This window comes from Marmota flaviventris, chromosome 5 (genome assembly GCF_047511675.1).
Source record: "Marmota flaviventris isolate mMarFla1 chromosome 5, mMarFla1.hap1, whole genome shotgun sequence".
Lineage (NCBI taxonomy): Eukaryota > Metazoa > Chordata > Mammalia > Rodentia > Sciuridae > Marmota > Marmota flaviventris.
The window spans coordinates 107,274,775-107,288,988 of record NC_092502.1 but is presented as its reverse complement, the minus strand read 5'-3'; the positions used below and the strand labels follow the sequence as shown (position 1 = coordinate 107,288,988).

The window sequence follows — 14,214 nt, the reverse complement described above, 5'->3', positions numbered from 1 at the left end:
CAGGGGCTGTTCAGGCTCATTGCCAAGGCCTGTGTTTTCACTTACGAGCAGTGGGCGGTCCTGGTACATCATCAGAACGGAGTGTGTCCACCAAGACAGCTTCTCCGCCACCTTCCTCAGATGGCTGACTTGCATCGCCCATCTGTGAGGCCTTCACTGCAACTTGCAAACTCTCCGCTAAGTAGGAAAATAAAAATAAATTTTAAAAATGAATGTATGTGTAGAGTTTAATCTAGACCAAGAGTTAACAAATTGTATTTGGCCTGTGCGTGATTTTACGTGACCTAGGAGCTATGTATTATTTTTACATTTTTAAAAGCTTGTTAAAACACAGGCTTGTGTGTGCACACGCACACACACTCCCACACAAGATCAAGATGGGGTGACCTGTAAACCCTAAAATATTTACAATCTCGCCCATTATAGAAAAAAAAAATATACAGACCTGAAATTTAGAACAAAACTTTTAACATCATCTTGAAATATAGAGCTAACTCAATAAAAAAGTAAAAATCCATTATATAAAAACATCTCAATGTAACTTTTACTTCACTAAAATAGTATGTTGAAAACTTCCTGTAATTCAAGTAATATAAACATCAGGTATTAAACTTTTAAAAGCAGTGTTCAGAAACATTAGCTATTCTTCAAAAGAGTATTCCTCCAAATTTAATAATACAGATTCCTAGTATTCACTCTAGACCTGTGATATCAGGTTCCACAGAGGAAAAAGGGCAATTTTTGTTCTAAACAAGCACCAATGGCTACTTCTGAATCACAAAGCTTCCAACAGCTTAAGGAAAGCCACACCAGGAAGGGGAAAGTTTGTTCACAATAAAAGGTTTTGACTAGCCTGTAGCAGACTATAAATAAAGCTACTTTATTTTTTGAGGACTCTACAAATATTCCTAAAGCCATCTTGTCCAATAATTCCATTCAGAAAATACTGAGTATCAACGCTGACTATTGAACATTTTATAACTACTAAAGAGAACCTGCAGACTGGAGAAAGAAAGAGACATACAACTAACCATATTACAGGGCGGCACATTATCAGGTAAGCTCTGTCTCTCAGTTATTTGAGCATTGCAAAAGCTACTGCAGCACTGGTGAGCAGGAGAGTTACATAAACTAGTGGGATTAAGGCAAAGTTCACAAAAGGGATGAAATCTGAGCAGACCTGGAAGGATGACTGGGATCTGTGGGGCAGAGACAGAAGAAGAGAAAGGAAAACCAGTCTGGCATTTCAAAGAACCAGGAATACCATTCAAGGTGCATATTCAGCTGTATCTTTTTGCAGAAGATGGTTACCTTGCTCTGATAAGAATTCCTGCTGCATCTCTCACCTGAAGGCTGAGCGCTGACCAATGACTCAGGGGTGAATTACCCCACTTGGGGCCCTTGCAGTACCTCCCCTGATCTGGTTCCTTTTGAGCAGCTGTGTCCAGGGCTGTTCCCTAATATCTCTATCACACAATGGGCCAAAGGAATTGAAGCCAATGAACTTATAACCCATCATTAATAAAAGTTTTAGTGGGGAAATGAAGTCAAAACCACTGGCTAAAAATGAAGAATGAGTGACTTGTTTCACAAAGGCCTTATCACTTTTAACTCATTTGGAAGTCCTTTTGGTGTTACTTCTAAAATACAACTCAAATCTGTTTACTTCTCTCTGCTTCCGTTGTCAATAGTCAGAGCCTAGACCCAAGCACCAGCATCTCTCATCTCAATTGCTTTCTAACACGTTTCCAAGCAAACTCATCCCCTTCCAATCTGTTCTCCTACAGTAGCCAGCGTTCCTTTTAAAACATAAAGAAGATCACACCACACCCTGACTAAAAGTTACCAGTGACTTCCAGCACATTTGGAACAATAGAAAAGATAGAATCATGGCCGACAATGATCTGATCCCCACCCAAACTGCACCACTCCAGTTGAGGCAGTCACTGACTTCCACCACCTTCTTTCTTTCTTGAACATTCCAGATTCAGGGCCTTTGAGCTTACTTTCTCTCTGTTCACGAATGATTCACCCCCAGAACTCTAGATAGCTGGCTTCTCACCCCTCAACTTTTAGGGGCGAGGATCTTCCCTAACTTCTCTGGAGCAAAGCCTTTGCCTCCTCCCAATCCCATTATCTTGTTTCCATGTGACTTTCTGAATGATCTGGGTTCCTTAGGTGCTGTTTGTCATCCCCACTGGAACTTTTATGAAAGCATTACCATTCCCTTAGCACCTTCAACGATGCACAGGGTAGATTTTCAGTGAATGTGAATGTTGAATGAATGGATAAACAAATAGGTGGTTCTCTCTGTGGACTCCACTTCAGACAACCTTTACGCCCTTCCCAAGGTGGTGGATCCCATGATTTCTAAGTTCTCTCCTAAAGTGAATTTTCTGATATTCTAAACCAGTGTTTGGTAAACACTTTCTGCAAGTGATCAGATAGTTAATATTATGGGTTTTGCAGACCATACAGTCTCTGCCAGAACTGTTTTACCTGGGCCACTGTAGGAAACAGCAGTCCAACACAGTAAATGAAATGTGGCTGTGTTCCAGAAGAACTACATTCACCAAAACAGGCAGCACAGTGCCCTTCATCCATGGTCTGTAATTTACCAATCCCTTTTCTGAATAACAGCATTCTTTGCCAATCAGGTGGAAGCTACTTTATTTTTTAAACTTTTTAATCCTATTGTCAGTTCCTGACCACTATGCCCATCTGTCCCCTTAAGCTCCTTTCTCCCTCCATGCTCCTGCCATCAGCTGGCACCACTCAACCACGGACTCCCACCTCTGCCCCTCGTTCCCTGAACAACCCAGCACCTGGCACAAGTTCTCCCCCTCCCTCCAAAGCTAATTCTGCCAAAAATTCTCAATAATTTTATAAACTCTGTCCTTCGACCAGCCTGGCCTCTCATCTCCATGACATTTCCATCCAGTGATCTTGTCCTCCACCCAACCTCAGCCACCACCTGCCCCAGTTATACCCAAGACTTTGTTATTACCACTATCTGCACTTTGCTCCTCTGATTCCACAATCAGAGGTCTCCCTTTAAACCACAAGTCAGGGGGTTTGTCACTTGGCCTTCTCACTTCCTTCATGTCTGCGTACATAGCATTATATCAAAGAGGCCTTCCCTGGCCACCCTTTCTAAAATGGAACCACTCCAAGTCTGTCACTCTCTATGCCTTCTGCATTGCTTATTTTTCTTCATAGCACTTGATGCAGCCTGGGTGTTTATTTCTTTATATTTTGTTCTTCCTAAATTTAAGTTCTAGGAGAGCAGGTACTCATGTCTTGTTCTACTATATCCTCAGCACCAAGACAATGGTGCATGACATATAGTAGGTACTCAATAAATATTTTTTTCCTTTGTCAAAACAAACCCTTTACAAAGAAACTTACCTTCTTTCAGTGCTGCTGCCAGTAAAGAGGCTGCCTGAGGAGGCTCTCCTGGGTCAGGCTTAATGAGGAGGTGAGGTTCTAGATGGACATCCTCAAAGCCACTCAGTTCCCCCAGTTCAGCATAGATATGCAGCTTTTCCTCCAAATATGTGCAAATTTGCTGGTCTTGATTACTGAGTATTTCTGTGAAATAGCATTTACCATAGAAGTTTATCACTACCATGAATACAACAAATTATATAAGAATTCAAGTTAGAAGATAAAGATGCTGCTTAGTGAGTTGTCTGATCTAAAAGGTAAAGTTCATACCATTGGGTGGGACAGACCCAGGTTCAAATCTTGCCTCTTCCACTTAGTGACTGTGGCCCCCAGCAAGTGACTTATCAACCCTCTCAGCTTCCACTGCACTTCATTCCCCTATTTCCAGGAAACCCTGCAGAGTTCTTCGTTGTTTAAGCAGGCTGTTTCCTATTAAGACTAGACACCCTGCTCAGGAATGAAAATTGAGGCAGCCCTGTCCAGGATGAGTGAATGTCCACAGGGGAAAACAACACAAAGGCCTGAAACTCCTCAGTCCTCAGCCAGTCATGGTCAAAACCAACCTTGCTGGCTTGTGTTTTTGTTTCTAAACACCCAATTTCTGTGACCACCCTTGCATGCATCCTTCTCTCCTGATTGTCCTATGTTACAAAATTCTTAAACCTCAGAGACCTTAACCAAAATCGAATCCAGGGGTTCTCAGCCCTCTGTGCTCCTCAAGATTACCTGGAGAGAGTTTAAAATACTCATGTCTACACTGCACACCTCACTGATTCTGAGTCAGTTGGTTGAGGGTACAGCCCAGACATGAGCAACCTCCTCAAGTGATTCTAACATCAGGCCAAAGTTGAGCTAATCTTACTTTACAGATTTGCATTTGATGGCCAGACCTATTGAGTTCCTTGTGCAGTCCTCCAACTACGACATGACGGTGCTAGACCTAAAATTAAACCATCAGGCAGCAATTCTGACACTCATCAGTACCACACTGCCCAGTTACTGTTTCATGTGTGCATTTCTGTGTGTTTTAATCATTAAGGTAAAAGAAGGAGCTTGGCTAGTATCAGAATGTTTTCCTGGAAGGTGGTCAGGGCAAGCCTCAGAAACACACAGTTAACCTTCCATTCATGACACCAGGGCTTTCCCAACACCCAACGAGCACACCACGACCAGGGAGCCAGAAGGGCCCACACCATACCTTGACATTGCTGAATTCTGGCCACTCTGGCTTCAGCTTTCCGCCTCTCTTCATCGGATTCACTTGTCCTTCCCCCTTCTTCTTCTGGACAACTTTAAGAGACAATAGTCAAGGGACACAACTGAAACTAAATCCAAGTATGTTTAGAATCATTAGGAAAACATGGAAACTTGGCAATAAAATTTATTCATAAAGGCAAAAAAAAAATCAGCATAAAGAGAATTAGTGATGCCCCCTGGCCAAGAGCTTGGTTTTCTTGAGAGAAAAGGACCGTGCAAAATATAACATGACTCTCAAAGTCAGCAAGCAGTATAGGATGACTCAAATATTCCAACACACACACACACACACACACACACACACCCAACACCCATGTTAAATACAAATAAGATAATAATTTTTATTTTTTACAACATTTGGGTGTTTTAACAGGTAAGAGTAAGAGCATTGGGGGATGAAGTTAGGGAGCTATGCTGAGTGGATGCAGTGGAGGTAGAGAAATTTTACATAATTGTAAAATCCAACTAACCAAATTACCATTAAGAATGATCTCTTTGCACCCTCATTTACACAAACTGTCCTTGAGTACCCAAGAGAAATAAATTGATTTAGAACTTATAGTTCCACCAATCTAAAACATTTATTGAATGATTCCTCAATACAAGGCACCCAGAGGTACACATGACATGTCCCTGCCCTCGAGGAGCTTCCAATCTGATTAAATAAGCATATATATATATATGTACATACATGTAAAAGATAAGATCCACAAGCACCAGATAAATTCCTTAGAGAGCAGGTGCTAAGGCATTCTTCATGAAGCAGGCGAGACAGGAGCTGCACCACAGTGCACAGGCAGAGGGGAGGGGAGGGCGCTGCATGCAGAGAGGAGTGTGGACGACAGATCTGCAGGTGACGTGCTATCACTATGGCAGGCAGGTGCAGGGGCAGGGAGCAGACCATTCTGGCTGAAGCAGCGTTTTCATGCAGGGGAGACATGGTTAGAATGTTTCTTCCCAATTGAACAAGCACATTCCATGGATCAAAGACAGAAGGAAACGTTACCTTTCTACTGCCTGTTGGATCAGCCTCATCCAGTTATTTCGTTCCTCCTTGGAATTGGTGTGAATTTCATACATCTCGGGACCAGCCGATGAAGCACTGATCAGAAACATTCCTCTCTCCTCATTAGCAACTTCTCTAGCAATAAGCTTCTGAAGGGAAATAACGGATGGCTTCTGATCCTACATAAAATAGGAGGATGTGCAGATGAACCCACGTCCTTTCTAAGGGTCACACTGAACACATGAGCCGTGGAAAGCACAGGACTAGGGAAACCTTTATTTCATTTCCCACTTTTCAAAGGAGCTGCAGAAGTTGATAAGATCTCTAAGGGAGAGGGTATGGAGAAGAAATAGAAAGAAAGGGTTCAGGGGAATGTTTGTGCTTAAAAATTAGTGGTTTAAAAAGTCAGCTTTTAAAAAAGACAGAGAAAAGTCAGAGAACTCATTAAAAAATATATCACAATGCTGTGGTCCGGGACAAGGGATTTTTTTTTCTGTGAGGATATGAGAAAGGAAACAGTCTCTAAAATATGAGAGATGGAGAAGGATGATGGACCTGAAGAGTCCCTTGAATTTGGCAGTTAATAGCAATACAGTTTCATACAGTTTCAGTGATGGGCACAAATCCCCAAAAAACAACAACATCAACTGTAAAAAAAAAAAAAAGAACGAGAAGGCCAGAGAAGGCCAGACCTTACATTCCCCAGATGTCACTAGCCTCTTCTGCTACTGTCCTGTACAACCCAGTGACAGAACTGCTACAGCTCTATCTGCAGGTATCTCTTCTCACCAGCTAGATAAGCTGATGAGTGGACAGCAGAGGGTCTAATTCATCTTTCTGTGCCGGGCACACTGTCTTGCACAGAGCAGGCTCACAACAACTGTCTGTAGAACTAGACTTAACATGATTCCACTGGAGAGAATAGGAAGAAAGCCTAAAATGTGGAGCCACACTGTGATTCAGCTACCTTCTACGGACATTCACTGTGGTCCTTAGAAGCCTCACGTGCAGCTCTAGGGACCCAAAGATGAAGACGACCCTGATTGACACAGACTTGGACCAGGAGCTGAAAGAATGGCCAAAAGAATGCCTGCCACTGAGAAAAGAATGCCTGCCGCTGAGCAGTGTGGGGGTGAAAATGAAGATTCGGCTTTGGTTTGTGGCTCTCGCCACTGTTTACAGAGCTGGCTGCAGTGCGTGGTGGTTTTCTTTCTCCCTCACGGACTGAGTGACGCCTTTGTTCAGAACATGCTGCTCTGTGCACCCCTGCTGGCTCCTTGGCACTGGCTTGTCTGCCCTCCTGACTCTGCAGTCATCACTGCCAGATCTGGAGTTGTGTGCCGGGGGGACCTGGAGCATCTCCTCCATGTTTCTTAGAGTAGCATGAAAATATAGGATGGGACAGACAGAAAATTGGTCAACCTGGTTCTGTGCTTGGCCTCTGAAAATGGAGGCAAAAGAAATTTTGTGTCAAGCGGTCTCCGATATGGCCTTCTGTGATGAGGAAAGATCTTCTGAGCATTATTAATATCTGTTGTTCTATTACAGCCCTATTATCTGGAGTGTCATCTGCCTCTCTTTTTTCAATGTATTGTTTCAGCTTTCTCGGATTACAAGGTTGGTGGTGTCTATATATAAAAATTCAGGGTGGGTTTAAATTTCTTAAGACATAAGCAAGAGTGAAATCACTTGAATCAGAGTTATTGGGAGAGGGGCACTGGGAGAGTAAGATTGTTTGTTTGTTTGTTTTTTAATTTTTGGTGTCAGGTATTGAACCCAAGGGTACTTAGACACTGAGCTACATCTCCAGTATTTTTTATTTTGAGACAGGGTCTCACTAAGTTGCTGAGAGCTTCGCTAAATTGCTGAGTCTGGCTTTGAACCTGCGATCCTCCTGCATCAGCCTCCTAAGCCACTGAAATTACAGGTGTGTGCAACCACACCTAGCATGATAAGATCTTTAAAGAGTAAAGAATAAATTAAATAAAATCTCATTCATTAAATAACCTTTAGGCCAGAAGATACCCGAGACAAGCCCATTACTACTCATAGAAATCATAAGCTGTGAACAAGAACTCAAATTCCCAGGAGAAAAGGCAACACAGCTTTTCTGGAGACAGATATTAAACTTTGGCAATGCAAAGATGTTTATCTGTGCCATAGCATTTAAAAACCATTTCTTACAAAATAAGTTGCCAACATTTAAAAACGGAGAAATTCTACCATAAAAAAAAAAAAAAAAAAACCTCTCTAGGATTCTGGGTGCTTGGGTAAGAGAGAAGATTGGTGATACAGGGTCCATATTGTCATTTAAAAACACCAACTATGGCTGAGCAATGGCTCTGCTAAGCTGGAATGTGCACTCACTAGTTGACAACAATCTCTACCATTCTCTGCTGCCTCTGCCCCGCTGACTCCTTGATGCTGAACTGGGATTCGCTCACTTCCTCTCCTGCCAATCCCTATTGACATCTGAAGCTGAAGACCAATGATGCTGGGGAAGAGGCAAAGGAGCTGCTCCCTTTAATTCTGTTGTTATATCATGTCCACTTTGCACTGATTCTGTTAGTGAGTGATTCCAAGGGAATGAAAAGATTTAAGGTTGCTTCATACTTTGAATTGAACTAGCTGATCTACATGTTCATTGTCTTTCTATTGTTTAGTTTAGAAATTGTCTTATTTAATATTCAAGGGATGCTTCTTAGACTCAGTATCCCAGGACTTAGAAGAACTCATCTATACATTTTGCAGGTTTGGTTCCTACTCATTCCCAGCTGAGTGCTTTTTAAAAACAAACAAACAAAACCGTCTGATAAGGACACTACTCTATCTTCTTACTACTTTCAGATGCTTAGCTTCTGGCTGTTTCCCAGTTCATCGTGTCTTCTATAACACGCAGCAGGATAAACATCTTAGTACTGAAGGGCACAAGGAATGAATAATCTCTCTTTTTGATCAGAGTGTGAGAATACTTTTCTGAAACACTAGGGTAGGAACTAGGAAATGAGGGCATATATGTATACCCCTAGCTAATGCTTCAATTCTACAACGTGTTCACTAAAAGAGATTGATGGCACAGGGACAGATGTAAGACAGATGTCAAACAGATGAAACTAAAAGGTCTATGAGCAAACAACAGGGAGCATTTGACACTAAGGATACGATCCTGCTTTCTCTTTTACTCCCTGGTATCGCCTTTGTGATATGAATGCAGCTTTATGATATGAATTCAGACTAACATCTTCCAGAAACAATATTAGCAACATTTTACTATTGTTTATGGCCAAACATATTCTACCAAAAACTAAGTAATAGCTGCCTTCATTCTGATATTTGACAAACTGCATTCCGAACTGCTTGTTTAAAGTTAAGTGTGGTCTATGGGTGGTCTATGGGGATCATATGAGATAAGAGGCACAGATCCATATCTCAAGTCATACTGTAAGTTGAGCATCCTGGCTTGACCTGCATCCATACGCTCTATTGCCTAGAAAACAAGACGATTGTCTTTTACTGTGTCTAATTCTTGATTAATCGGTCAGTCATTTGGCTTGAAATACCACCCAAAAAGTAGGATTTGCTTTTATTTCTGGCCTTCAGTTTTGAGGAAATTTGTTTCTGTAAAGATATGCTGATATTCTTCCAGCCTGGTTTTCACCGTCTCATGGATTAATCAAAACGGTTTCCTCCAATTCCCATTTTTTTCTCCATATTCCTTCAGAATATCCCAGATACCAGAGAAGAAACTGGAAAAATCAGTAAGTTTTCATGAAAGTTGCAATAATTACAATGCAAATGCATTAGGGAGATGGGGCTTGTGGAAGGCTTCTTGTCATTCTCTGCTTTAGCTCTGTGCAAAGCATTTCACCTTTGAACAACTCAGCATGGCTGAGCAGGATGAAGAAGCCTCTCCAGCCAACTGACATGTACCAGCAAACCACTGCTCCAGCCGCCTCATCCCAGAATCTCATCACCATAGACACGCTTCTTTGTTTTCTTGGAATAGCAAGACAGAAACTTTATTGAGCTTTGAATTTTCCAAAACCAGATGGAATCAATGCTACCTGCTAATGTACCAAATAGCCTGTCAATCAATGGATAATAGACACATTTTACAGAGCCACCACTGTACTGGCCCGTCAATACTGTCAGTATTGTCTGCCCCAATACTGCCCCTGTCAGTATTATCTCTTGGATTCTTCTTGCTAACAGAGCCTGATGCTCCATGATGCCCATAAGGAGTTAATGGATGCTATCTTCCTTCTCCACACCATTTTGGACTACATAGACATAGACACTATGTAAGAAATGTGATAAAGTGCTGGCTTTCACTAAATCTAATTATGACTCAACAATAAGATTACACATTACAGAGGTGTTATTCATGACCTTAGTCATCAGAACCCATTGTAGTAGAACTAAGAAAGAATCTTCTTCAGATACCAGGATAGTGTTCGCTTGTTTGGCAGAAGGAATATTATTATGACATTTACAAATGGGGTCAGCAAGCAGCACAATAAGGCACTCCCAGTAGGAATGAAAGGAGCAAGATGCTGAAAGTGACCCTCTGTCCCCAGCATTAACATTTCAGCCATTAGATCTGAGAGAGGGACATAGGGTTTGGGGATAATAGGAAAGACCAAGATAGCCATAACAGAGAGGTACCTGGGGGGGCTCAGGGAAGTGCCTATTCACTACCTAGTACCAAAGTGCTACAATCTTTTCACAATTCAAATAGTTACTAAACTAGCTGTAAAATCGCCAATAATAATGGAACTATATGAGGTGCATTTTATTTCACTAAGAATTTCGGGCATTTTTTCCCAAGGAAATGCAGAATGAAGTCTTATTAAAAATATGTATCATATGGCCATATACTTACTACGGCTGCAAAGATGTATTTCTGGTCTTTTTCTTGTAAAAAGAGCAGCACATCAGTTAGAAGTAGAGCTAGGATATCTTAAAAAAAAAATTACTAATGTTAGTGATGCAAACCACATTTCAAATGCCTTTATTAAATATTCTAATTTCATGCTTCAAATTTAAATAAATTCAATAAAATTAAGTGACTCAGGTTAGTCTAATTATAAAACTTTTATTAAATCCCCAGTATTATGATAGTGAAGGTGAAAATGAAGGATATACAGACAACTTAGTAAAAAGCCAACTTTAAGTGTGTATGTTTGTATGTATAACTATACATATATATCCAGAATTTAAATTGCAGATTTCAAAATGGATGGAAAATATCCTACAGAAAGAAGGTTCTAATAGACTGGAGCAAGCCCTTGCATTTAGGGGAAAACCATGCTTAATTAAAAAATGTAAAAAGGGGGCTGGGGTTGTGGCTCAGCAGTAGAGCACTCACCTAGCACGTGCGAGGCCCTGGGTTAGATCCTCATCACCACATAAAAATAAATAAATAAAATAAAGGTATTGTGTCCAACTACAACTAAAAAATAAATATTTTTTAAAAATATAAAAAGGCAGCTTCCACATCAACTTATACACGAAAACCTGCTCCTGTGTTTCATGGAGAGTTGAGTGAAGTTTGAGTGTCTAGATTTCTCTTGCAAATTGTTTACAAGAGCCCACCTTCACTGGAACCACTGCACACACAGACTGACCCCATGCAGTGACTCTATTAAAGGGAAAAGGAACAATCAGATCTATGGATAGTGGTTAAAGCTTTTTCAATACAACATTATAACCTGTCAAACAACAAATCCCATTTCAGACATTAGCTGAACTTCCAACACAACCTGACCATCCTCTTGTGGATAATGACCTTGAATTTAACAATTTAACCAGATTTAACATTCTCTTCCTCTCATCACTCACCTGAGAACATAACTACCACGAAGTGTTAGAAACAAGGAGACCAGGCCTGTAGCTCTTATTCCTGGCTGCAAAGCAGACTCACCTGGGTGGAGGGGGGGGAGGGGCTTTAAAACATCCCTCTGAGCTGGTTTTCATCCCCTCACTGACAAAATCAGAATCTCTGGGAGGAGACTTGAGCATCACTGATTTTTTTTCAAGCTCCAGAGGTGATTTTAGCTTGTGGCCAGAGTAAAAAAGCCTGGGTCAGGCAAGGTGCTATCTACACGACCTCAAGAATGGAAATCAGCTGCTTTAGAGTCTAACCAGATTAACAGAATTGAGTTAATGCCATGAGCAAACAGTAGCCTGAGGAAGTGCTTACACCAGGGCCAGCGAGCAGGTGGATGTGTGTTACAGTGCTCAATAACAAAGACGACATTCAGAGTTTTCTCACTTGCTCCCTTCATGATCTGACAGCCTCAGGCTGACTTGGCACACAATGGACCCTACCCGTGTAGGTGTGATAATACCTTGCTATCAACACAACTGCCAGAATAATATTCCTATGCCAATGATGAGCAGAACTCTCAGCTCCTTTTAGACATCACAAACAGGCACATTCATAAAACCACATAGGAAAGTTGTTAGTTGTGACAGCAAATTCCCATCAAAGATGTGATCACTGGTCACACCTGCCTATTGAACTTCACAACTTGATCTTTCAACTGAAAAAATCAAGGGTCTGTGTATGCGATCCTGCCACTTTGAACCATTTTTCCTCTGAAAACCTGTCCTCTGTTGCCTGAACAATAGGAATGAAGGCAGGAATGGGTCTGGTGTAGCCACAGTTACCTTTGAAACGTCCCGTGGCGGTTTTCCAGTAAACGAGGCCATCGTACAGCAGGGTCCGCTCTGTACTCATCAGGGCCTGCTTTCTAAATACATGGCCGTTTTTCAGCTTTGTGTATGTTTTGTTTTCAATCTTACTTAAGATCTCAAGCCATTTTTGGTTTTTCTCATATTCGTTGACTTTCAGATCCACGGCTGCAATCATGTCTTTAATTAAGCAAAGAGCTCTGCATAAGTCTTTATGTTCTTCAGTTCTTTCTGCATGGGAAAAAGAGAGAAAGAACACCATATAATAAGCCACTGAAAGAACACCATCCAATAAGAGCACTGGAAAAGAAAGGTTTTTTTCTTTAGTTTTTAAATATAGTTATATGTATTATCCAAATAGCAAAAACTCCATGAGAAAAGTGCTGGATTAAATCAAATACTATATTATCACTCTGTACTTCCCACCCCCAAAAAAGAAACATTAGAATACTTGATTATAAAAGATTTGCTTATTAAATGTGCTTTCGGTGACAATAAGATAGCTGAGTTCTATTCTCTATAGCAGGGAATGTGTCACAGCCAATTCAGGGCTTCCTTACATCTTCCTAGACACAGCAATCTAGTAATTCCCGCACCAAGTTTCCAAGAACTGAAGCCAACCGTGGCATCTAGTCTCCATCTTCTTACAAACTCAGCCACGGATAACCTGAGTGGACTTAAGATTCATTTGGCTTCCTGGATCCCTTCTTCCATAAAAAATATGTTTTATAGCCATGTTGTCATACCTATGAATATATTCACATTATAATTTCAATATTTTCTTTGACCTAACATTTTTTTTCTTCTGTGAAACAAATTAATATATTTCCAAGAGACCCAAATACGGTGCTTAATGGGCAAGTCAGTCATGTTCATGTCACCAGAGCAAATGATTATCAATTCCAATAGTTACACTTTCAACCGCTGGCCACATGCTCTCATTTCTGTATCACCTTAAGGAAGTACTCTGGAGGAGTTTCTGAAATAGCCTCCTGAAGCCGCACAGAAGTGAAGTGAGCTCTTTTCTGTATTTGATGATAAGGTCACCTAGATGATGTTTACTGAGGTGGCTGGAACTCAAGGGCTAAAGAGGAGAAGACAAAAGAAAAACTGGCAGAGAAACCAAAGACTCTCTAGAGGCTAAAGCTGCAGAAATATATCTTAGAATAAGCAGTCAGTGAGGAATGGGAATCAACCCTCAAAAGGGTCTGAATATTTCCAGGATCTAAACATCTTCATAGATTTGGGAAGGTCTTATCAGAAAACCTCAAGGAGCAGATCCTGATGCCCATCTTTCAAGGAAGATTTTTTCCCCTCGCTGCCTGTCAAAGAACACACCTCACTACTTGACCTGCACAGAGACCCTCCTCCACAAAAGGTTCTAATTTCTAAAAAGCCTGTTTCACTACTAGAAAAGCCAAGTAGAGAAAATCAGAGTTGAGTTACAAGGTCAAGGAAAGGTCAAGAAGAAGCTGTCTTTTGATAAATTGCTTCTTGCAAAGCTGAGTTACCAAAAGTGGACAGCATGGGCCTCCCTAGGAATCCTGTTAAAAATGCTTGCCCTGGGCTCTGCCCCAGACCTACTTATTCAGGATCTGCACCTAAACAAGGTTTCTAGGTAAAGGAGATGGCTAATAAAGTTTGAGAAACACTGCTGTAACAGAGTCATGGAAACCAATGTCCTCAGAAGCTCAGGGAGTGATTGACCATTGGTAAGGTCTGACCTGAGAAGGCTTGCATTTGTCATCATGCCACTATGTGAGAAGGGCCATAACTTATAATTACAGTTTCTAACATACATTAGTTTA

The 14,214-nt window shown here is 41.2% G+C and overlaps 1 protein-coding gene across 5 annotated transcripts in view; it reads right to left on the bottom strand.

Annotated features, from left to right (window-relative positions):
• The window catches only part of Arhgef28 (Rho guanine nucleotide exchange factor 28), a 306,403-nt gene that overhangs the window by 43,664 nt on the left and 248,525 nt on the right, over positions 1-14,214 (bottom strand). For all 5 annotated transcript variants that reach the window (XM_071612505.1, XM_071612508.1, XM_071612507.1 and 2 more), the window contains 6 exons: positions 12,383-12,637; positions 10,593-10,669; positions 5,711-5,889; positions 4,646-4,737; positions 3,409-3,591; positions 46-177 (listed from right to left, as the gene is read on the bottom strand). In XM_071612505.1, the coding sequence (XP_071468606.1) occupies positions 46-177; positions 3,409-3,591; positions 4,646-4,737; positions 5,711-5,889; positions 10,593-10,669; positions 12,383-12,637 (918 nt within the window). The remainder of the gene's footprint in view (positions 1-45; positions 178-3,408; positions 3,592-4,645; positions 4,738-5,710; positions 5,890-10,592; positions 10,670-12,382; positions 12,638-14,214) is intronic.